Here is a 25,605-nt window from a genome sequence, read left to right on the forward strand (position 1 = left end):
GAAGCGTTAGGAACACAGAAGCTGGCCAGACACAGCAGGCCAGAGGCTGGATGACTCCATTTATATAAAACACACACTGGGAGGAGCTTGTGAGGTAGGACAAGGGTTGCCAGTGGCTGGGCAAGGGACTATGGAGTGGCTGCTAAGGGCTATGGACTTCTTTATGGCATGATAAAATGTTCAGGAATTAATCCAGCAAGCTGGCTCAGCAGCCTTGCCACCAGACCTGACAACCTGAGTTTGCACTCTGGGACTCACATGATAGAAGGAAAGAACTTATGCCTCCAAGTTGTCTTCTGATATCTACACGTGTGCCATGTCTCTCTCTCTCTCTCTCTCTCTTACACACACACACACACACACGCTTGCATGCACATACACACTCAAAAATAGGCAAGTAAACAAGTAAATAAAATTAGCTTAAACATTCAGGAGTTATATAGTGGTGATGGTTGACTTTGCAAATACACTGAAAAATCAGACTGTGTGCATTTAATATTATTTAAATTGCCAACTGTATTCTTATATGAATTTTACCTCAGTAAAATAAAACCAAATGTAAAGTAATAAATTACTAAACAATGACTTGTCTAATGCTAAATCAAAGGATATTCTTCAGGATAAAAAAGATCACTAGAAGCGAGGAAACACTAAGTAGACGTAGAAGGAGCCCTGTGCTAACCGGTGCCAATGTCATGCCGGGTCGTATGTGTTCTCCAACTGGAGAGCTGGATTAGAACAGAGCCTTAGAAAAAGTGCTAGGAGGTGATCTCCTCAGAAGTTCTGACTGGCAGGACACGGAGGCACCCGCTCTTTAAATGCATTAAGATGTGAGATTCTTCTCATAGCCACTAATACATGTTACAAAACCGTAAGAATTAATACTGAAAACCAATGAACTGAAGCACTTACTGTTCAAAAAACTGCACCTACCCTTTCTCAACTCTATCGTCCTTAAAGGAAACTGGGTGCAAAGACTCACTTCTCCCAAGTTTTTGAGCCTCTGTGTTTACTCTTGATAATTTCTTAGGCGATTTGGATGATTGAACTGAACCAATTTCTTCTCCCTTAAAAGTGAGAAGATAATAAAATGGAAAATAAGCAAAATGGAAAAAGAATAAAGTTCTGCATGTATACCTTAAGCATGTTTTGACATCTAGATTTCAACTCTCACTCTACTTCCTACTAAATAACCCGCTAAGACAGAGAGGCTCCCGTACACCCGGGCTTTATGAGACAAGCAGGGTGAAACACAAGAGCAATTTAGGGGATGAGAAAAGGGCAGCCAAAGGCTTGTCAGGTCCTCACTTCCGGTACCACGGACACAGACTCTTTCCTGGGAAGGAGCTTGGCAGCAATCCTTTCTTCCGGAACAGACAGGTTTAAAGCACATGTGGGAGAGCACCAGTCAGTGGTGCCGCAGGGAAAGCGAGCAAAGACACTTGCTTAGCCCATAGCAAGGGATCATAACTTAGCAGTGCTGTCCTTTCATGGACATTTTATGCTTATAGTAATTTTTCCCACTCTTAAAAGTTTCCGATGGTAGGAGCAGGGAGAGATGGTTCGATGGTTAGGAGCTACTCTTAACTGGCTTCTCTTTCAGAGGGCCCAAGTTCAATTCCCAGCACCCACAATGGTGGCTTGAAACTGTCTGTAATTCTAGTCCCAGGGGATGCAAAAGCCTCTTCTGGTGTCTATGGGTATAAGGTGTGTTCATAGTACACAGGCACACATGCAAACAAAGTCCCCCACATACAGAATTAATAAAACCTATCTCCTCAGCAAAAGCATAGGATGGACTGGCACCAGGGCCAGGTGGAGCTATCAGACAAGCTCCAAGAAGAGAGACCTTGAAGAAGGAGTAGAGAGTTGGGAGGGGAGGGGACCCACTAGGCAAAGGGAAGAGCAGCCAGTGACTTGAAAGAGAAAGGTGCTTAGGAAAGGCACAGAGCTGCTCTTCGCTGGTGGAGCTTCAGGTTAAGGCTGTGTGTGTGTGGTATTGTCTGTAATCCTCGGACTCAGAGGCTAAGTTAAGAAGGTCACAAGTTCAAGGCTAGCCTGGGCTATACAGCACCTCAAAAGCAGCACATGCAGTTTTAGGTATTAAACAACTGTTAGTAAAAAACGCTCTGAGGGCTGAGCTTATAATTAAACATATATTATATAAACATGGTTAAACTTATAGAACAGAAAACAGAACAGTGGCTTCCGGGTCTCGGGTAGAGGAGAGTAACGTAATCCCCAAGCTATGGAATTATTTTTCAAAATAAAATGCTCTGTAGCTACACAGCAACGTGCATGTATTCAATGCTGCTGTGTTAAACACTCAAAAACAGTTAAAATGAGAAGTTGTTCTTATCACAATAATTTTTAAACCACATGTAGACCAGCTGTGTACTCAGTGGTGAGAGGCATGCTTAGCAAGCATATGGCTGTGGCTCTTGCCTTACGAAACAGCAAAAGTGTTCTTCTACTTTTTATTATTTATTGGAGGCAGGCTCCCCTCATGTAGACCTGGCTGTGCTAGAACACATTATATAGGCCAGGCTGGCCTTGAATTCACAAGAGATCTGCCTGCCTCTGCCTCCCTAGTGCTGGGATTAAAGGTGAGCATCACATGCCTAGCCCATAAATTATTTTTTAAAGTTGTGTGTGTGCACCAGATGTGTACATGTCCTCAGAAATCGGAAGATCTTCTGGAGCTGGAGTTATAGACAGGCATGAGCTACCTGATATATGTACTGAGAAATGAACTTAGGCCCTCCAGAAGAGCAACTCTTCTCCACAGAGCCATCTCTCTAACCCCTACTTACGTAAAATTAAGGAAAAAGTATTTTAAATGTATAAAATAGAGAAATTCCTGTTAAGAAGTTGTGCGTGTGTGTGTGTGTGTGTGTGTGTTCCTAAATGTATATGTATGTGCAGCACACTTGTGTAAGTGCACACAGAGGTCACAGTGGACATCAGATAGCCTAAAACTGGAGTTTCAGGCACTAGCAAGCCACCTCACGTGGATGCTGGAAACTAAACCCACTTCTGTATGAACAAGTGCTCTTAACCACGGAGCCATCGCTCCAGCCCGTAAGTTCAAGTCCTTGAGCTTGAACTCTGTTGTTGGACTGAAAGCTATAAGAGCAGAGAGACAGCTCAGTGGGTAGGGGTGTTTACTGCCAAGCTTGACAGCCTGATTTTGGTCCCTGGGACTCACATAGTAGAAGTAAAGAACCAATTCCTCCAGGATGTCCTCTGACCACCCCCACCACCCCCCCCCACACACACACATGTGCTCTCTGGCAATGTTCACACACACATATACACACTGAACAAACAAATGTAATTTAAATAAAAAAGGAATAACCAGAGTGAGTGATGGGGCGGGACTTACAAGCCACAATAAAATGGAAGAGCCACTGCTCTTCACTGTGAGTGTGTTGATGTTTAAATACTGTTTATATACATGTGCCAAATTTGTAGGGCTACCCATTAAAAAGACCATATTTTACTGGTTCTAAAAGTTCTGCTGCTCTGGGTGTTTTCTGCCAAGGAGCAACGGAGCACAGAGAGTGGGATCAGAACACACTGTCCAACCAGAACACAGCGTGTGGTAACAGTGCTCACCCCAAGAGGAGAGCAGAGAAGTGACAAGCAAGCCTGGTCTGTGGCGCTCTGCACACAAGCTGAAGTCTCCCCATGCCTCGGACACTGCTCACTTCCGGGAGTGTCTCCTTGACAACCACTCATTTTGGTAGTTTAGGAGTCATCAGCTATCATGAGATGACATGCTTGCCCACTGTATCGTGGTGGCGCTTGACCCAGAGCCTGCGTTAGTCAGCTGCACGGGCGGATTCAGACACCCAGCACAGTGGAGTGTGGTAGGGCCTCAAGGCACAAAGCAGGTCAAGAAAATGTCAAAATCATGGGTAAGAGAACAAGGAAGTGGGTAAGAAAATGATGAAAAGTGTGGTTTCTAGTGGCAAGAGCGTCGGTGGGAAGGAGGATTAAAAAACACAAATCCTTGGGCCCTACTGGACCCTGATCTCCACTGAAACCCTGGCTCTCTGTCTGCACAAGGTCAGTGTCAAAGGGACACATAACTCACCCAGAATTGTAGTAAAATACAGATTCTAATCTGTGGCTCTAACGCTTGTGTGGGGCTCGGGGTGTAAGTTCTAAGCCAACTCACTGACTGCAGAGTGACCTCAGCCTTTTCTGGGCCAGGTGAGCCAACCTATGAAATAGGACTGTGACACAGGTGTGCTTTAAAAGTGCCCGGGGAGGTCTCTAACGTGTGCCTGGAGCTCTGAAACCACAGAGAAAGCAAAACTGCTAACAGCTCCAAAGCACTGTGTATGGAAATAAGCTACTTACCACATATGAGACACTGTGACTCGAAAGCAATCTTGGGGCAGTGCTGTGTTACTGTGGCCAATAACAGAATATTCTGTGATACCTTTAAGGTGGTGACGGTTCCCAAAGGCCTTTGCTGAGCTGAGGATCTTACCTACAGTTACTGTATCGCCATGACAAATATATACTAGCTCCCGTTACAAGCACTTTCTCTGTTCAGAATTTCCCCTCATCTTTTTGTCTTTTTTTTTTTTTTTTTTTTTGCTCCCTGGCTCTGGTTTGGGCATGCTGCTCCTCTCGCTTACCTATTCAATCCCTATTTTATTTACTAAGCCACTCTTTTAGGCTAGGCACTCAACACAAAAGATTCCTTTCTATTCTAGAAGGAGGTAAAAGGAAACAAACAGGTGGATCGTGTGGCTGCAAACACAATAAAACAAAGCAAGGCAGGGCAAAGGGCACAGGTAACAATGGATGGGAGGGAGTTTATGGGTGTGGAAAAGTCAAAGACAGCCTCTCTCCCTGAGGAATGAGGGAGTGGCCATCTAAAGGTAAAGGAAAGAGAGGCCTAGAAGATTTTTTAAATTGGCTAAACCCAATATAGACAGACCTAGAGAGTGGCTAGGGAGCGCATTTCCTTCTGAGCTGAGCCTGGAGACAACCCGCCTATCTAAAGTTCACAAAGTCCTTTGAAAAAACAGACTTAAAGAGATAAGGAAATTTAAACTCACAGTTACAAAGAAGACCCTCACCAGAGATAGTGTTACCTAGCAACTGACCCGCCCCATCGGAGAGAACAAAAGAAGTTAAGCCATGGGTGGTCTTGGCGCCTTTTCTGCTTAAGGGACATTGGGAAGATAAAAAGGTCCTCAGATCAATGCCCGGGTTGCTTCCTGATACTTTAGTGTTGGTGTTGAGCGGGAGCCCTCTCTAGAGCTGAAACGTTAAAGATACTTTTTGTATTTACAGTGGTTTTGAGTTTGAGTCTTTCTGGTTCTTTTGGGGATCAATCTGGGCACAGCAAAGGGTGTAGAGGGTAGTGTGCTCAGCTCTCCGAAGGAAAGGTGCATCCAGCACAAGGAACAGAAAGTGCCACGCCCTGTGGTCTCACATGGCGCTCAAAGACAAACAGAAGAACCAATGTGGCCAGATCGTGGGGGGGATGAGGTGGCAAGGCTGGCAGGTGCCTGTGCAGCTATGCACAGTTTTCACATTTCGCTCTAGGTGGAAGAGGAGGCCACTGGAGAGCTTCCAGCAGACAGAGAGGGGGTGAGGTTGTACATCTTAGACAGACCACTTTGCTTGCTGAACCCTTAGGGGCCCTCCTGTCTCTTCTTCCGAGCTGTGGTGCGTGCACTGTAACAACAGGCTTGCGACACCAAGCTTGTGACAAACGTGACAAAGCTGCCCTGGTCACTTTCCCGTTGCTCTGATGAATTACGATAATAAAATCATTTTAAGGGAGAAAGGATGCAGTTTGCCCCACAGCTCCTGGATGACACAGTCCGTCACGGTGGGGAGGACACACAGCAGGCAAGGCATGCATAGTAGCTGATCGCTTAGCATCCGCCTTCAGGAAGGAGTGCCTGGACAGGAAGTGGAGCCTGGCTATAAGGCTTCAAGATCCAGACCTTGTGACCCATTTCCTCCAATATGGCCCCACCCCTAAAGGTTCCACAGCCTTCCCAAACAATCCCCAACTGGGGACAAAGTGCTCAAACATGTGAGACCTGGGCCATAACTCACATTCAAACCACAATGGTTGACAAGTAACCAAGGGTAGCCACCACCTGTACAGTTAATAAAAAGCAGGCAGGTCACCCACTGGATGCCCTACCTGGACATCAGGGGCCTGTGGAATGCAAGACTTTGGTCTTAACGGCAGGAGAGTTGCCATCTGTGGAAAAGGGTCAACATCCTTCCTTGGTTTCTCTTGACGGAGGCGCCAGAATTTCAGTTCCGCACTAGCATTTTTTGTTGAAGGCGAATGAGTAACACAAAATCTTGGTGCCCTTTTTATTAAAAAAAAAAAAAAGTTAAGATGCTAAGATGAAACCATAATAAATCTCAGAATCAAAAGCCTACAGAACATAATTACATCATAATTATTAATCCTTTCTGTCACTTTCTATTTCTTTTTCTGTTGGCTCGTCTCAAAAAATATTTTTCTATATGTTACTTTATTATATTCCATTTACTTATAGGAAAGGTAATATATATTAAAATTATCTGCTTGATGAGAAAAACATAAAACAAGTAAGAAATTTTAAAAACAATATAAAATACATTTTAAAGTAGTTTGGTATTGATCTATAATACCAAATAAAAATTGGTAAAATTAAGTTAACACTTAGAAAATATATGAACATCTCATTTTATCATTTGGTTTCTTGAGACAAGGTCTTTCTCCTCTCTCTCCTCTTCTTCCTCTCTTCTCTTCTCTCTCCTCTCTCCTCTCTCTCTCTCCTCTCTCTCTCTCTCTCTCTCTCTCTCTCTCTCTCTCCTCTCCCCCCCTCTCCCCTCTCCCCTCTCCCCTCTCCCCCCCCCCCCTCTCTCTCTCTCTCTCTCTCTCTCTCTCTCCCCCCCTCCTCCCCCTCTGGCTAGCCTGGAACTCACTATATAGACCAGAGTGGCCTCAAACTCACAGAGATACACCTGCTTCTGCCTCCCATGTGCTGGAATTAAAGGCTCATATCACCATGCCTGGCTAAATATAAAAATATTTTAGAATGCTCTATTAAAGTGGGTCATATACCGCACATTTACATAGCTTTTCACGTCTTACCCTTTGAAGTTAGGAATTAATTTTACAACAATCTGTATAAATGTAAATTGAACTCTGTTTCAGAAACTCAAGGAAAAGCCTGTTTGGCACAGGACAGAGCCCACACTCAGCTGGAGTCCATATCCTAGCAATCAGTGGGTGAACACTTTAATGCTATCTATCAGGCCTGTGCTGAAGACCAGGTTTCCCCTGGTGCCAAGCCTGAGGACCAGAGATGGACTTCCAAAGATGATGGCTTCCCTCCAAGGAGGGGGAAGGAGATGGTCCCGGTATGGACATGCTAGGAGCAAGGAGAATCCAAAGGCTCCAGTTAGCTTAAGATCAGAGAATCCTACAGCCGGTGTGGCTGCTCCACAGCGTGTTGCTCAACTTCTACTTTTAGACTTGGAGGCACCCAAACTTCTTCCTTACTTGTGTGTTAACCAGTCAATGGGCCCACAAGACCCTTCTCAGCTCCTACATGTGGTGGCGAGGGACTCGAGACACCACAATTTCTCAATTCACACCACTACAGCGCATCCATGTGGCTCCACAAATCTCTGTTGCCCTCACCATTTTTACTTGTTCTTGTTCCCCTCCCAGCATTAATCTTTGATGGACTACTCTACGATCTTGTCTGGGATGCTAGGATATTCCACTATGAATTCTAAATTACTACTGTGTTATTGCTGATGCCATCACTGTACAAGCTCTCATGCATGCTGGTTTTACATGTCTCTACTCTCAAGATCTAGTAATGAGAAAACGCTTGACACATAACGACCAAGGATTTGGGGTGTGTGTGTGTGTGTCCCAAACTGGAAACAGCTCTCTAATGTTTTTCACTGAGTGACGGCACAAACATACCACTCAGGAATAAAAGGGAACATATGTTGTTGATACACACAGCTTGGCTAGACCTTCAGAACATTATGCTGAATTTGAAAAGCTTGTGCCAAAAGACTTCATGTTATATAATTTGTGCTGATGTTTTCCAAGAGTTGGTGAGGAAGGAGAGATGGAGGGCGGTATGGTGCTAAGATGGCAGTGTACAAGGCATGCTTATGGTAACTGTCCTGTGTCTGGACTTTGGCTGAACAGGCATGAATCTATAAATGATAAAATAGCATCAAACTAAATACACACATAAATGATTGCATGTAAAATTCATGAAATGTGGAGAAGATAGGTACATTACATCAATGTTGATTTTACTCATGTGGATATTGTACTTGGTGGTCAACTTAACTACATCTGGAATTAACTAAAACCCAGATGTCTTGTCACACCTGTGAGGTATTGTTTTTTTTTTTTTTTTCTTCTTCTTAATTAAATAATTTGAAGTGTGAAGACCCACTTCTAATCCAGATCTTTTGAGGAGGGAAGACCCACCTTTAGTCTGAGCTGCACCTTCTGCGGCAGCCTAGGTAAAGGCCGTGGAAGAAGGAAGCTGGCTCTCTCAGCCTTCCTGCTCTTGCCCTAACGGTCAGTCTTTCCCTCACTGGCACTGCAGCCCACTTCACCAGGATGTTGGTGTATATAGAAGACCTGCTGAGACCTCCAGCCTCCCGGACTGAGCAACCTCTGGGTTCCTGAACCTTCCATTAGCAGACAGCCATTGGAGAACTAGCTGGACCAAAGGCTGTAAGCCATTACAGCAAACCCCTTTTCTCTCTCTATAGGGAGATTCTATAAGTTCTGTTCCTCTAGAAAACCCTGAAGAATATAATTTTGCAAGATACTATCACTGAAGGAAACACACACAATATCTCTTTTGATTGCTTCTTATATGAGTCTATAATTACTCAAAACAACATGCTTAATTTTAAAAAAGATGGCTCAGCATTTAAAAGCATGTACTACTTGTTCAGATGACCCGTTCAGTTCGCAGCACTCACAAGCTCTGTAACTCCAGCTCTAGAGTATTAGATCCCCTCTTCCTGCCTTCGAGGACACCTGCACTTGTGTACACACACACACACAAACACAAATATATCCAGCTCTAGAGTATTAGATCTCCTCTTCCTGCCTTCAAGGACACCTGCACTCATGTGCACACACACACACAAACACAAATATATCCTTATAATAACAGCTGAAAATTAAAAAGCTAGAGTTATTCTATCTTGGCAATTTTTCTGAAACTCAGCGTTTTATTCAGCTGGGTGATGTGTACATAGATACCAACTATAATGCAACTTATACCTCTCAGTGTGTCTTGGGATTTATTATTGTAATGTACGTGTTTGTCTGCATGTGTACAGATGGACAGGTGCCCACAGAGGCCAGGAGAGCAGTGTGTGCTCTGGTTGTGGCCCCTCTGATGAAGGGGTGCTGGGGACTGAAGTGGGTTCTTTGCTCTCGGTTACTGAGCCATCTCTCTAGCCCCTGGATAATTTCTGAGGGAAGAGAACAGCATGGTAGGTGAGGGTTCAGCTGGGAGGTGATGCCAGGGAAGAGGACAAGGGCAGATCAGGGTGAACTGCTAATGTTTTCCAAATCTAAACTTTACATTCAAAGCACTGGAGCAACCGGTGGAATTGTGGGACCCCAGCATTGTGAAGCCATCTTACTGATAGACTCCATCTTAGGCCTGTCCTCAAGGTCACCCCAGCTACTGTAAAAACCACAAACTGTTTCAAGAAAAGAACCACCCTAGGCCTGAGCCAATCAGGGGACAGCAGGAAAATACCTAACGTCCCCAGTTAAGCATTTCAGGGTCAGACTTGACCAATCCCCTAGCACCAACCCAACCTTACTAACCGTCAACCAACCCTGTAACTGCCAAACTGGAAATTCCTGTTCTTTGCTGTAACCATGATAAAAAACAAACAAACAAAACAAAACAAAACAAAAAAAACCTGCCTAACGGTGTTCCGGGCTCTCCTACTGATCGGCTTCCTCAGTGAGGTTCAGGAGCCCTGGAGCTCAAGTTTAAATAAAGATGCTTTGCTTTTGCACATGGCTTCAGACTCCTGGGGATCTAGCGATCTGGGCATAACAACATTTCAAGAGAAATGACAAAATCAAGTCAAATGTACCCCAGTGTACCTCAGTGAGCTGCAAATGGCATGTATTTTCTCCACTGTGTTTACTTCTTTTCTGTACCCTCTGCAGTTACCATGATTTTTATTACACTCATTCCACGTGGTGCTCATCCTACTGAACCATGAGCCCTGACTGCTCCAGGGTTACCACAGCACTTTACCAGAAGTGCTCAAAAAATGTGCTGTGAGATGACAAATGTAACTGATAGCTACACATACATTATGAGAACTGTTGGAAGGTAAGTTGTGTAAGAATATACTCACAGGGCACTGCCAACCCTTACCACCCATGCACATCAAGTGTTTTAGTCACTATTCTGTTGCTGTGAAGAGACATGATGACCACAGCAACTCTTATATAGGAAAGAACTTAATTGGGGGCTGGCTTATAGTTTCAGAGGCTTAGTATGGACTGAATATAGATCATCACAGTGGGGAGCATGGTGGAAGGCAAGGTGCTGATGTAGCACTGGAAAGCTACATCCTGGTCAACAGGCAGGGGCCAGGGCAAGGAATGCAGGCTTAGGTTTGAAACCTCAAAGCCTAGCCCCAGGAACACATTTCCTCTCTAAAAGGCCACACCTCCTAATCCTAGTTCTTTTAAGTAGTTCCACTCCCCAGTAAACAAGCATTCAAATATATGAGCCTATGGGTGGCATTCTTATTGAAACCACCACATTCCACTCCCTGACTGAAAGCAAACATGTCTTCAGTCCAACTTCAAAAGTCCCCATAGTCTACAATAGTCTCAATGTTCTTTAAAAGTCCAAAGTCTGAGACTCAAGGCAATCTCTTTAACTGTAATCCCCTGTAAAAACAAAATCCAAAAGCAGATCACATGCTTCCAACATACTTTGGCACAGAATATACATCACCATTCCAAAAGGGAGGAGAGGGAGCACAGTGAGGAAATTGTGGACCAAAGTAAGACGGAAAGCCAGGGGGATAAATTCCGTACTCTGCCTCTCCATGTCCAATGTCAAAGCAATCTTCAGATCTCCAGTTCCTTCCATCTTTGTAGATTGCAACACACTTCTCTCTCTTAGGCTGGTTCTACACTCAGTCTGCCTCTCTCCTCAACAGGCATCCATGACTCTGGCGTCCCCAACACCATCCAGTCTTCACCTTCACAGCTTCACACAAGGGTGTCTCTGTGCCTCCATGCAGGGACACCCTGACACACACCTGGGCCTGGGGGCTTTTCCTAGGTGTAAAGGGAAACACCATAGCCCCTTTCTTGTATCCTTGACTGTAAAGCCTGAGCCGTGTGGCAGAAGCTGCCAAGTTCTGCTGCTTGCTGGGGCTGGAATTTGGCTTCCAAGTTCAATTACATTTGCATCAGCTTTCTGTTGTTGATGCATCCCTTTACTGTAAGTTTTTCTTTAATTCTTTTTCATAAATTGGAAGCTTAGGTGGGTAGGATTTTTCCCTGAGGTCAACACTCCCTTTGTTCCATTTTGCATCAGGCTTTTCTTTAAACTTTTTATCTCCTTGCACACTGGACTTTGCTCTTCTTCTCCTCCTCAAACTGTACATTTTTTATTTCTCTTTGTTCAGCTTTTTCCTTCTTACTATAGATGTGCAAACAAGGGATTACTCATAATCACAACATAGCCAACACTAGGCTGTCTTGAAATCTCCTCTCCCAGAACCATTAATCTTCAATGAAGCCTCAGGCAGATGTTTGGGAAAAGGGCAAGAAACAGCCACATTCCTTGCCAAAATATCACACACACACACACAAAATGGTCTTTAAGCCACTTACTAATAGTCTTACCCTCTGTCCTATTGTTATGACTCTTAACAAGAAAGCATTTGATTTGGGACTTGCTTACAGTTTCAGAGCCTAGTACATTTTCGTCATGGTGGGGAGCATGGCAGCAGGCATGGTGCTGGAGCAGTAACTGAGAGCTACATCCTGATGCACAAGCCAAGGGAAAGAGAGACTGGTCCTGGCGTGGGCTTTTAAAACCTCAAAGCTCACCCCCAGTGACACACACTTCCTCCAACAAGGCCACACCTCTTAATCCTTGTAATCTTTCCAAATAGTTTCACTCCCTGATGCCCAGACATTCAACTATATGAGCCTATCAGAGCCGTTCTTATTCAAACCATTACACCAAGTATCTAAAAAGATAAGTGCATTTCAAAGAAAAGCAAAGATAAACTGGTCACTTTAAGTTTAACTTACTTAATCACAAAACAGAAGGTATTACTTATTTATAGCTAGCTTAAGAAAATAACTTTAATTCACATTATTTTCCTTACCAATATAGAAGCAGAGGTTTTAGGACCTCAATCTGAATGTTTTTTAAATGGTCTTCTGTCCACTGGGATCCATGCATCAGTTTAAACTTCGATAAGATTTCTGTAGAGAGGTAACGGTCCCCACTGCTCACAAGGTAACATTTCTTCATTTTCTCAATATGTCTTAGTTAAAACACATAGTTATATACACATCAGCACAACATTCAGCTTCCCAAATGTAAATGTTTCAGACAAATAATAAACACTTCAAACCAGCACTTACTACAGAGTGCTAAAGTGTCCTGTAGACATGAATTATTTCCCAACGTGTTTGCCTTTATCAATAGGCTGGATGGCCTCGGAGAGCTGTGCACACCCTACTTTCCAAATTTTGTAAAATTGTTACTTATTTTTAAAAAGCAGTAGATGTGAATAAGTGAGGACTAGAAAGAAATCAGTCTGCGGCTCATAGGACCCAAGGGAATGCCAGAAATTCTTCTCGGGGAGGCATGGAGGCAGCCCCCCACAAACCGAGACATGGAGGCAGCCCCCCATAAACCGAGGCATGGAGGCAGCCCCCCATAAACCGAGGCATGGAGGCAGCCCCCCATAAACCGAGGCATGGAGGCAGCCCCCCCATAAACCAAGGCATGGAGGCAGCCCCCCCATAAACTAGGCATGGAGGCAGTCTACACCATAAACTAAGCATGGAGGCAGTCCCCTCCATAAACCAAGGCATGGAGGCAGTCCCCTCCATAAACTAAGGCATGGAGGCAGTCCCCTCCATAAACTGGAAAACATAAAGAGATTGATTCCCTATAAAATGTGGGTAACTCATTATAGAGACAGTAGAAGCCATGGTGCTAGTCCTGAAAACACCCAGGCTTCTTGCATATGACTCTCTTGATATGCCTTACAAATATGGATCGAGTCAGGTCTTAGAACCAGCCATGTGCAGAGCCCAATTTGAAACATAAGCTCTGTAACCCAAAACTATTCTCATAACAGTAATAAGCCAGTGACTGGCACATCTGCACCAAGCCCAGAAGAAGAACAGTCGTTAGGAGGAGCACACAGAGCAACCTGGAACACACAGAGCTAGGCAAGTACAGATCTGAGCCCCATCAGACCTTCAGAAGAGACTCAATCCAGACAGAGCAAGGACCAGGCAGGCTGCTGGGACAAGAGGCTGACACACTGCCATTCATACCTGACTAACGTGAGTGTGGTCATATAGCTGACAAATTGCTCTTTGTGTAAAAGTTTTATATCATCATGGCACTATAAAAAGTAGAATAATTTTAATAGCTGGTCTAGAATTTATGGGACTAAATATTATTCAAACCCAAATAACTGCTATTATTGGTATCTTAAAGCTATGAAATCTTTAAGATTTCAAAATCTTAAAACCTGTGATATAAAAATTTATTATCATGTCATTGTTTCATCCTCCCAATGTGTAAACTACATTTTAATATTTAACATTTGTGCTTGAGTGACTAAAATATTCTATAATTTATTTTTTTAAGCTATTAAAAAATAAAAATGAAAATACCTTTGATGTCTTCCAGGGTCTTTAAGAACTTTTAACCTCTCGATGTCCATCCACAGCCACCAGTATCTTTCTCCTAGTGTGCCCTTTAGAAACTTCTTAAATCTTTCAAATTCCCTTCTGTTGCCAATGTCATAGGTTCTGTGAGGTATACACCAGTCTGCCCTGCTCTCCGACCCAAGGCTCTCACTCTTTGAACTTAGACTCGCTTTCTCCAGTGTATCTTCTGATACAATTTCAACATGGGATGAACTTGTGACCTTCGCACTATGCACAAGCTGGACATGGTCATCAAATATCACTTGGGATACGTTGTAGAAGTTGATGTAGCCTGGCCTGTTAACAAAAGACTGGCCTGTGATGTGCTCAATGGCTTCCCTGAAGATAAAGACTATGTAGGCGTTTAGGAACTCCTCAACCGAGGAGAAATGCAGGGTCAGGTTCTTCTCCTGCGCGTCCCCCTTTTCAAGGTATATTCTCAGAAGCGCCTGAGAGGGCGTGTCTTTCACTGATGCGGAGCCTTCCTCCTCTTCTTCCACCTCAGTAGTTATTTTAGTTTTAGATGAGCTTCTCCTGGGGTGAATTCCATCATCAAAGATAAAATTCTCTGTATTAAATCATATAGATAACTAATAGGTTAGCTATGAACACAAAGGCATCCACTGTCAGACAGCTGCTGTAGAGAACGGCAAAGGGGACAGTCACAGGGAATAAGCACACGGGCCAGCAACTGCAGAAAGGTTCTCAAGCCTCGTCGGGGTGCCATGAGGGGGAAAACTGGCAACAGGAATTAGCTTTGCCTTTTGGCAGGCATACAAAATATACCATATTTTCTGATGTGTAAGACGACCCCCAACCTTTCCAGTTAAAATATACTCCAGTTGGAATATACCCCTCTTCTCATGCATACCCTGTGCAGCAGTCTTAGGCATGTATTTATTTACAGTCAGGGCACAGACAGCCAGGCACTTTATTAAATGCCAGCAGACAGCCAGTGGCAGCCTACATTGTCCCTTTAAGGCACACTCCACACTCAACCCTAAGTCACATAGCCCTCGGCCCTCTGGGCGGGTTCTGGTGGAGAGCCAGTCCATGCTCATGTTCTCCTCCTTGAGGTACAGGAAGATGTGCGCAGCTCCTCCCTGCTTCACACTCCCGGCACAGGGTGGGGAATGGGCCTCAGCATCCCGCCCACTATATGCGCTGGACATATGAAGCAAGAGGAAGCAAGCTGCAGGTAAGTACCGGCGTATAGGACGACCCCCGACTTTGGCATGGATTTTTCAGGTTTAAAAAGTTGTCTTATGCACCAGAAAATATGGTATATAAGAATCATGCATACAATTCTTATGTATAACATAGGGAGTTATAAAAGCTTACATTTCCCCCCTAGAATACAGTTTTAGTTCTTATATTCTCTTTCAAAATTCAGCAAACTATGAAAGTTTCACATGTCAATCTATCATCCCAACTCCATAGACAAGTTAATGGTCACCTATATCTTTACCCTGGTCACCAACATCTTTACTCTCAGTGGCCGCTTTCTCTTATCAGATTTGAAACTCCATGGACTAGAAGCATTTCACTATACAGTTCTGTGCTGAGAATGAACATGACAGCTTTCCCCCAAGTGTGTGTGCATATGTGGGGTGCAAGCACTCACCTCAGTCCCACAGAACCAGGAGGAGCTGGGCGCAGCCTCACTTCAATCCCATACAATGGGGAGGGATGGGGACAAGGTGAGGAGAGTGAGGCAGGGTGTTCCCGCCCAGTGTCACCCAACCAGCCTGCCTTCCCGCTCACTCTCAGCTGTTCTAGTTTTCTACAATACACGGTGAAACAGCAGTAAGCACACAGAAACCTGGATGCTGTCAACCAGGAAGGTTCCTTGTTCTTTTTTATCTAGACTTTTTTGGCCAGTGACTGCATCTAGGTCTTTTCCATGTGCTATGTACACATCTCTGAGAGGCTAAAATCAACCACTAGTGACTTCCTGGGTTCTCCTCAATAATCAGGTCTGGAATTTCACAATTAATGACTCCCATTTTATGGCAGTTACTTTCAATTGTTATGAAAAGTTGGTATCACCCATAAAAACTCCCCATAGTAGAATTCATCTGTTTTCCAAGAACAAACATAACTCAGAAGCAGAAGGCAAATGCAATTCTACCAATGATTATTTTCATTTTGTTGTTGTTTTTGTTGTTGTTGTTGAGACACAATCTCCTGGCCTTGGCTTCCTGAGGCCTGGAATTCTAGTATGCTCCAACAATCCCAGCCCATTTGGTTTTGGTCAGAAATATTGTACCTGCTTTATTGCAAAGATTTAATAGGAGGAATCTATAAAGTATGATAGAAATGAAGACAAGAGACTCGCTGGCTGGCTGTAGAAGGCGTGCCAAGCTCTAGGTTAGTACTCTCTGCTTGTTTACTATATATAACTGGTCTAAGCTGACAGACAAGAGAGAGCAAGATTCCAGGGGGAACAAGTCATTACAGAAACCATGCGGCTAAGAGCTGGGCGTGCTCTTGATGGCCTGCCCTGTGAGCACAGCAGAGGTGGAAGCAAGAAGGATCACTGTAAGTTCAAAGCCAGCCAGAGATACAGAGCGACTCTGCAATTAGTCTGGACTATACAGAGTGATCCTGTCTCAGAAAACAAAATCACATGACTAATAAATATCGGAATCCAGTCTAACCACCTCCATCTTGTCATACCGACTTCTTGAAACAGTAGAAGCGACGCAGGAGTGGGGCACATGCCTGTAACCCCAGCACAGTACAAGCGAGGCAGGAGTGGGGCACATGCCTGTAACCACAGCACAGTACAAGCGAGGCAGGAGTGGGGCACATGCCTGTAACCACAGCACAGTACAAGCGAGGCAGAGTGGGGCACATGCCTGTAACCCCAGCACAGTACAAGCGAGGCAGGAGTGGGGCACATGCCTGTAACCCCAGCACAGTACAAGCGAGGCAGAGTGGGGCACATGCCTGTAACCCCAGCACAGTACAAGCAAGGCAGGAGTGGGGCACATGCCTGTAACCCCAGCACAGTACAAGCGAGGCAGGAGTGGGGCACATGCCTGTAACCCCAGCACAGTACAAGCGAGGCAGGAGTGGGGCACATGCCTGTAACCCCAGCACAGTACAAGCGAGGCAGAGTGGGGCACATGCCTGTAACCCCAGCACAGTACAAGCGAGGCAGAGTGGGGCACATGCCTGTAACCCCAGCACAGTACAAGCGAGGCAGAGTGGGGCACATGCCTGTAACCCCAGCACAGTACAAGCGAGGCAGGAGTGGGGCACATGCCTGTAACCCCAGCACAGTACAAGCGAGGCAGAGTGGGGCACATGCCTGTAACCACAGCACAGTACAAGCGAGGCAGGAGTGGGGCACATGCCTGTAACCACAGCACAGTACAAGCGAGGCAGAGTGGGGCACATGCCTGTAACCCCAGCACAGTACAAGCGAGGCAGGAGTGGGGCACATGCCTGTAACCCCAGCACAGTACAAGCGAGGCAGGAGTGGGGCACATGCCTGTAACCCCAGCACAGTACAAGCGAGGCAGGAGTGGGGCACATGCCTGTAACCCCAGCACAAAGCGACAGGGCTGTTAAGTTTGAAACCAGCCTCGGCTACATAATGAGATTCTGTTTCAAAGACAACAACAAACAATAATGAAACACAAACCAAGCTGCAACAAACAAACACACACCACGAGAAAGAGGAAGGGAGGCAGGGACTGTGTGGATAAGTGAGGGCTTGCCTTTCCTTTGTCTGCTTACCAGAAATAGAAGAAATAGCTGGGGGTGCAGTTTGGTGGTAGGGTTTACAGCAGGATGACGAGAAAGTCGTTACTGTTTGCTGACTTTGCTTTGCCAGTGTAAACCAGTCTTTTGTTTGAGTATAGGAGGCCTAGGAAGAAAGAAACATTAGTCTAACCTAACCTTAATAGTCTCCTGCCAATCCAAACTCTGAAAGAAAAATCATTATAATTCAATTTATAGAATACAATGTACAAGAGAAATTATTTTATCAAGAATGATCATACTGAAACGTCAGCAGATAAGAAAATATACTTGAGCACTGAAGAGCACTTGGCGTTCTTACGGAGGACCCAGATTCTTCCCCTAGCACATCACGCTCACAACCACCTGTGACTCCAACTCTCCTGGCCCGTGTGGGCACCATGCAAACACACATATGTACATAAGGGAAAAGTTGTAAAGAGAATTGGGAGGAAATAAATTTCAATTTAGACTCTCTCCTATTAGGTAACCACAGGCAAAACCCATGCCTGTCACCTGCTGCGTTCCTTTCATCGCACCTGTGGCCACAGCTGGCTAACCCAGGCTTCCTGGACCTGTCAGATGCATGACTACATGGATACCTCTTGCCAGCATTTTCCGTTCAGTGCTTCACCGAGTACTCTGCATCCTCAGTGCTATCAGGCCTGGCTCCGTGTTTTTACTGATGGAGAGTGTCAGACACTCTTAGTACCACTGGGGACCTGTTGCACTCGGCCACTCCCCCCCACCCCCCCCCCCCCCATTCCCCCCACCCCCGTGAGTCAGGTTGGACTTTAGCAACTTTGCTTGGGCTCCACACCACACGAGTGATTCCTGGCTCCACCTGTGCTCAGAAAGGCCATCAGGCTTTGCTTTCCTCTATCTCACCCTCAAAAGCCCCCTGAGGCAGAAACTTCTCTGCTTTTCAAGGGGAAAGGAGTCTATACTTTAAACCAATGGAAATCCTATGTGCATCATCTCCAAACCAACTGGCCCCATCTTTGAGCTGACCATTGGCCAGAAGCTGGGTGGACTCCAGCCTTTGAGGAGCACATGAGGCTCCATCCCCCGCTGAGGAGGTACCTGCAGTCAGAGGTGTAGCCACTAGTTCAGCACTGAATAAATAATCCACCCTCTTGCATATGCAAGAAACCCAAATTAAACTCAGTGGTTGCTTTTCTTAAAAAAAAAAAAACAACAACAACAACAACAACAAAAAAAAAAACACAAGGAAGCAGGTGGTGTCTTGTTTGAGAGGGGTCCAGAGGGAGTGGGGATAAGAAAGGGGATGGGGTGAAATGATCAAAACACACAATTGCCAAAGGATAAAAAGTATTAGAAAGTTAAAAAGAATTTTCCTAGATGAACCCTGTGCCTGTTTCTTGCAGCAATTCTCTCATTTTTCCTGGAAAATCTAGGGGGGAAGAGGGCTGCCTTGCATCCCTCCAATTTCTGGAGGGATGAGGGACTGCCTAGCATCCCTCCAATTTCTCCTTCCTCCAGCTGTCAGCTTGCTATTCAGTCCCGACTTCTGGGAGAGAAATGGCTCATCTGGAAGAGCTGAGATTCCTTGTTTCTTGTGTCCATTCCACGGGGCAAATTAGGCCACACAAGACAAAGCAAGAGAGGGAAATGACCAGAAGCCCTCATATGGCTATGGGTTCCTTGAGTGCACAGTCTGCAAAAGACTCTAATGCAGGCCCATTGTCAGTTTCATTTATTTATTTCTTTGCTTGGGTTTTGTGCAATAGTGTATCTCTATTTCTCTGGATGGTCTCAAACTTACTAGGTCACTCAGGCTGGCCTTAACTCAACTTGAGGTCCTCCTGCCTCAGCATCCCAAGTATACAGGCACGCCACTACACCTGGCTTACACCCAAGACATTTATTATCAATAATTATAAACTCATTCAACATTAACTTGAGCCACTACTCTATCCCAAGAAGAGATACCAACGATACCTAAGCCCTTGGAGAAAAAGAAGGTAATTAAGGAATGTTCAAGAAAAAGGAAGGAAGAAGTTAGCCGTCAGTCTACCTATCACACTTGTTGCTGTTAAGAAGTGGGACAGTTATTTGTGTTTAGATGACACAAGTGAAGGACTCAAATAAACATCACAAATGATCATTAAAATAATTTCTACCAGCTGGGAGTGATGGTGTACGCCTGTAATCCCAGCACTCGGGGAGGCAGAGACTGGCGGATCTCTGTGAGTTTGAGGCCAGCCTGGTCTACAAAGCAAGTCCAGGACAGCCAAGGCTACACAGAGAAATCTTGTCTTGAAAAACCAAAATAATAGTAATAGTAATAATAATAGTAGTAGTAGTTGTTGTTGTTTCTACCTCTAGTTTGGTTTAAATAATCTGAGAATACAAAGAAATTTAAATTCTCAAAATCCAAACGCTATGACTTCATACTTTGTGGTAGAAGTCGTAAGAGAGTGCCGTCTCAGAGAAGAGAGGAGGTCAGTCAACTTGATCGTCACTGTCTGCGTTAGCTGCCCACTTGTCAGAAGTGAACTCCCCTTTGCATCTTATTGACCCCATCAATAAACACCTCATGGCTCCCCTGACATTTCTATAATACATAAGAGAAAGTATACTAAAATAAGTATAGCAGAAAAGAAAGTGAGTCCTTAACACAGTCTCAAGCATTACTCAGCAGAGAGAATGGAGCTGGGAGATAGAGCTGGATAGACTACCCAGACTACTAGCTTCCTTCCATCTGATTCCTTTAGTGTGGGCCTAGACCATTCTGTTAAAGGAATCTGAAGCCTAAATTTAGTTCAGCAGAAAAAACGAAATGGCCATGACTAATGGGCAATGTCTGACATAGATTGTGGAGGAATGCTGAGTGGATGTATCAACCATCAATAAAGCGCTCTTTAGCCAATCAGCTGGGCAGAAGGACAGGAAGTGGAAGGCGGGGCTTGCTGCGGGAGGAAGAGCAAGTTTGGCAGTTGAGAGGAGAGATGATTGACTGGTAGGAGGACAAGAGAGAGAATGACCAGATGAGCATCTTAGTGGCAAATGCTTGGGGTATATGTATTATATATCAGTTTAGAGTAGTTTGTTTACCATAGTTTAGGAGAAGATTTGTATTAGTTTAGATTCTGCCCAGCGTTGTGCTAGCAGCTTTAAGGTACACTTCAGACTCTGTGTCTTTATTTAGCGTCTTAGGCTGAACCGATACATTTTTCATGTAACAATAGATGAAGAGTAAAGGACTAGCACACATGGGCCACATGCTCGCCAGCTCAGACTTCATACACACTTGTGTGTTGCCAGAGCAAAGATCTGGTAACTTAAGGCAAAACAAACAAGCAACCAAAAACAAATTCTCACTATATTACGAATGACCTAAAAGGATAATTGGTTGTAGGCTGTATCTATTTAAGTCACTCACAATCACTCCACACTTACCCAATAAAAGAAGAGAAATCTGCCTGATAACAGCTAAACAGTAACGTATTTTTATAACTAAGAATTATCTAAACACCGCTCAACATCTTTTATTAAAAAACAAAACAAAACATTGAATTCCTATAGTTACCAATTCAGAACATACTATAAATGCCCTTTCTTCCCAGGTGACATGAGGCATGTGTCTCAGCCTCAGTTAGCTGCTTTCTATACATAAGGAAATATACTTCTATTTGCATTTCTAGTAAGATATCCCAAACACATCAGCGTAAACCCGTTGGAATCCTGACTCTGCTTGGCCAAGGGGTCGGGGACTGCTTTGAATCGATTTCCCTTACACTGAAATGAAAGGTTTTGCTGGTTTTCAGCCATGAAACCCTCATCCTACCTGGCCAAGAGAAACGTAGAACTTTTTCATAACCATGAGATTGTCCTCTTCTATGTCAGGGACAGGTGGGGTCTGCGGTTTTCTCAGGATCCAGGGGGAAAAGGCTGTGCCTACTGTGAAATTTATGCCTGAGTTGCTCCATGTTGCTTGCGAGATCAGCTTGGCCAGCCTGTTTTGTAGAAATTGCAACTTAACAAAGGCTTATTCACAGAGACAGTCACAGTTTTCATTTGCCCTTTATTGAAAAGTAATTATTCTAAGAAAAGTTCAAATTTTAGTAAAATTCTGGGATTTTCAACATTCACACTTGAAAAGGGAAACCTTGGCCCCACACTGCTGTTCTGCCTGCATGTGTGGGTGTGCACCGCATGCATGCCTGGAGCCTGTGCATTCCTGGCAGGCCATCCGAGTCCCTGGAACTGTAACTGGGGATGGGTGAGCCATCATGGAGGGGCTGGAAACTGAACCAGTGTCTCTGCAAGACCAAGTGCTCTTAACCTCTGAGCCATGGCTCCAGCTCCCCAGCTCCTGTTTTTAATATCACACTACCATTCCCTTGGTAAGCCCCTGTATATAAACACCACTGTGAGTTAGTGACAGGTACATTTTTGAGTAAAATGATTAAAGAGACACAACTGTAAAATCTCTTTAGCGAAGTTGAGTAGTTTTTGCCAATTTTTAAAAAATCACTCTTCTTCTATAGCATATAGTATCCAAACTCCAATCGATACCACAAAATTAACTTTATACAAGGCAGACAGACAGCTGGCAACAGGATTACCTGTATTCAAAGTAGCAATCACTCTCCAGAAATGCTGGAAGTCTTTTCCTTTTGATCCACTTAATACCTTGTTCCCGGTTGAGACACTGTTTAGAGAACACAATAAAGAGAAAGTCGTCTTTGGACTGGCCTTGTAACAGCTTGAGGAATGCTTGCCTAGAATGCATGAAGGTCAATCCCAGCACAGGCGTGAGCGTGGAGGTGCGTGCTGTAGTCACAGGTGTGAGCGTGGAGGTGCGTGCTGTAGTCGCAGGCGTGAGCGTGGAGGTGCGTGCTGTAGTCACAGGTGTGAGCGTGGAGGTGCGTGCTGTAGGCCAGCATGGGAGGATTAGAATTTCATGGATATGCTATTTTCCTGTACTGTGGCTCTCAGTTAACTTTTGTCTTTCTTTTTTCCGTGGCAGAAGGTAGAGCACTGATAGCTGTGATTGGTATTTTTATTTTCTATTAATTCTATAAATTTCCCTCCAACGACTAATTAGTTACATCCCAAATTGTAGAAGTTTATTTTTGTTTCTTATTTTGAGACTTATCTTTTGACCTGTGGATTACTTAGAAGTATGTAGCTTAATTATTTTAAACATTTGGAGATTTCTTTTCCACATTTTTGTTATTGATGGATGGTTTAATTCTGGGGTGATCGATAATATATTTTGTGTTGCTTCATATCTTTTAGTTATTCTAATTTGTTTTAGCCCCAGAATAGCATCTATTGTGGAAGAGAACATGTGCTTTGGCTTTGTGGGGTGAAGGGCCACAAGCATCAACAGGTTGGCTTCCTCGCTGGAGAGACAGGGCTACTATGTCCTTATGAACCACTGTTTCTACTGACTGCTGAGAGCCAGGTTTTCATCTCAAATCCTAACTATGGTTTTGGCTATTCCTCCTTATATTTGATTAGCTCCTATCAGGTATTGTGAACCACTGTGGTTAGGTGCACATACACTAAAGCTGCATGTGATTTCTATAAACTGACATTTCATTACTATGCAATATCCCTCTTTATCCATAGCAGGAGTCCTTGTTTTGATACTAATATTATCACCCTAGTTTTCCTTTAGTTAGAAATTATATGGCATATAGTTTCTTCTATTTATTTGATCTCTTGTAGATAAGAAATAATTCAGTCTTCTCTTTTCAATCCCGTCAGACTCTAATTTCTAATTAGGATGGTGAGACAACTTAAATTTAATGTAATTATTGTTACTACTAAATATTTGCATACTTCATTAGAAAACTCTTAGATGATAATTTATATAGTTCAGTTTCCATGATCCACCGTCAAATTAATGTAATTATTATTAGCATTTCCTATGTTAGATATTAAAAGATGAGAACTACAGCCAGGCATGGTGGCACACACCTGTAATCCCAGCACTTGGGAGGCAGAGGCCTGTGGACTGCTGTGAGTTCAAGGCCAACCTGGTCTACAAAGTGATTCCAGGACAGCCAAAGCCACACAGAGAGACCTAGTTCTCCCTAGTTCTAAAACAGCATTTTGAAATAATCACTGTCATTGTCACTGATCCATACACTAAACATACGGAGGAGCTAGAGGTATGTCTGATGGTAAAAACAAGGTTTACCCAAGTGACTTTTTGGTTTTTGGTTTTTGTCTTGTTTTGTTTTGTTTTTGAGACAAGGTTTCACTGTGTAGCCCTGGCTGTCTTGGGCTTTGTAGACCAGGCTGACCTCAGACTCACAGTGATCCGCCTGCCTCTGCCTCCTGAGTGCTGGAATTAAAGGCGTGCACCACCACCACACCTGGCTCCAAGTGACTTTTTCAAGGACACACAGCTAGCGGGCTTAGCCTGGTTTGACTATAGATTTGCTGACCTAAAGCACAAGAGATTAAAAACTACCAGCTGATACTGGAATTGAAATCCGGGAGAGGTGGGGGAGTGGAGAGGCAGGGAGGTTGGTTGGAGTTACGGGATATCCCTCCCTCGAGGCTTCAACACCATCTCAATTCCCAACTGTAAACAGGATTGGTTAAAAAAAAAAAAAAAAAAAAAAACCCAAAGAAATAAACTTCCTGTGTGCATACATTTCCTAGAAGGAAACGAAACTATAAGGAATACACATACTTCTACTGTCCTAAACGCACTTGGCATTTTATATATTCCAGGCAAATCACAGGACCCTTCTTATACTGGTTAATAAAAGTCAACAAAACTGTTGGACTAAACTGGCCATTATATGTGAGCGGACACTGTGTACGCACAACACCGTAATAAACGTGACTGTACTTCATGTCAATCGACCAATGCTTTCTTTGAAAAATCATGTATTTTTATTTTCTGTGTATGAATGTTTTGTCTGAATGTTTGCGTGCGTGTCATGTGCTTGCCTGCTGCCAATGGAGGCTGGAGGAGGGCATGGGAGCCCTTGGAGCTGGAGTTACAGACAGCTGAGAGCCATGGTGTGGGCGCTGGGAACTAAAGCTAGGTCTGGCAGCAAGGCTCTTGTTGCCTCAAGAAATGTTTCCTTGACCTTACAAGACAGAGACTCAAACCCCTGGCTTACCATGATTGTGTAGTTGACATTAATGGCCTCGTCGGCACAGGGGACGCTCCTCTGAAGAGGGCTCGCATCACTCTTCCTTTTCCTTACTACATCATAGATGGGGTTTCGAGGTTGCTGGTTCTGCAGAATTTTTTTCAGTTGCTTTTCCAGACGTTGTGGTGCGTTGTTAACTACTTCAAAAACTCCATAGTCCATATTAAATCGAATTGCCTCTGTAAAGGTCTGTAATATAAAGTATGAAAAATCTTAAAACTTAAAATACAGTAACCCATTGTCTCTAGGAGGGCCTGACATCATGCGTTCATTTTCTCAATCATTGTTTCTCTTCCCTTTCAGAACCTTGGAAATCTTGGCTAGAGGCCAGGGATCGGCTGAAGGCTTCCTTAGCAAGGAATGCACGCCATGGGAAAGGGCCAGGGTGGCCGGAGCAGAAAGCCCATTTGTGTAATCTTACGTTGAAACTAGAGAAAACTACACTCCTGGCTTTTACAAAGCAGCGGTCCCCTTATTCGAGGCAGCAGCTTACAGGGTAAGAATGAAGGACGGAAGAAGAAAGAATAATCCTATTGCCTTTCTAGCCCCAGGAATCATGAAAGCTAGCAATTTCTCTTTCCCGATAGGGGACAATTAGTTACATAATGTTCTTCATTTAAGATTACTTCAGCACTATTCTTCACATGACAAAAAAGTACTGAAGGTCTCCAACTTTTACTTAAAGATAGCTACTCAATGAAACACAGC

General features: G+C 44.2%; 1 protein-coding gene across 1 annotated transcript in view; it reads right to left on the reverse strand.

Moving 5' to 3' along the window:
• The window catches only part of Rgs22 (regulator of G protein signaling 22), a 112,691-nt gene that overhangs the window by 62,163 nt on the left and 24,923 nt on the right, over positions 1–25,605 (reverse strand). Inside the window, exons 4-11 of the mRNA XM_051160504.1 lie at positions 24,865–25,086; positions 22,339–22,424; positions 21,558–21,726; positions 17,744–17,873; positions 13,961–14,564; positions 12,427–12,588; positions 6,185–6,359; positions 934–1,067 (exon numbers count right to left, since the gene is read on the reverse strand). Of these exons, the coding sequence (XP_051016461.1) occupies positions 934–1,067; positions 6,185–6,359; positions 12,427–12,588; positions 13,961–14,564; positions 17,744–17,873; positions 21,558–21,726; positions 22,339–22,424; positions 24,865–25,086 (1,682 nt within the window). The remainder of the gene's footprint in view (positions 1–933; positions 1,068–6,184; positions 6,360–12,426; positions 12,589–13,960; positions 14,565–17,743; positions 17,874–21,557; positions 21,727–22,338; positions 22,425–24,864; positions 25,087–25,605) is intronic.

Source organism: Acomys russatus, chromosome 17 (assembly GCF_903995435.1).
Source record: "Acomys russatus chromosome 17, mAcoRus1.1, whole genome shotgun sequence".
In the NCBI taxonomy this organism is placed as follows: domain Eukaryota; kingdom Metazoa; phylum Chordata; class Mammalia; order Rodentia; family Muridae; genus Acomys; species Acomys russatus.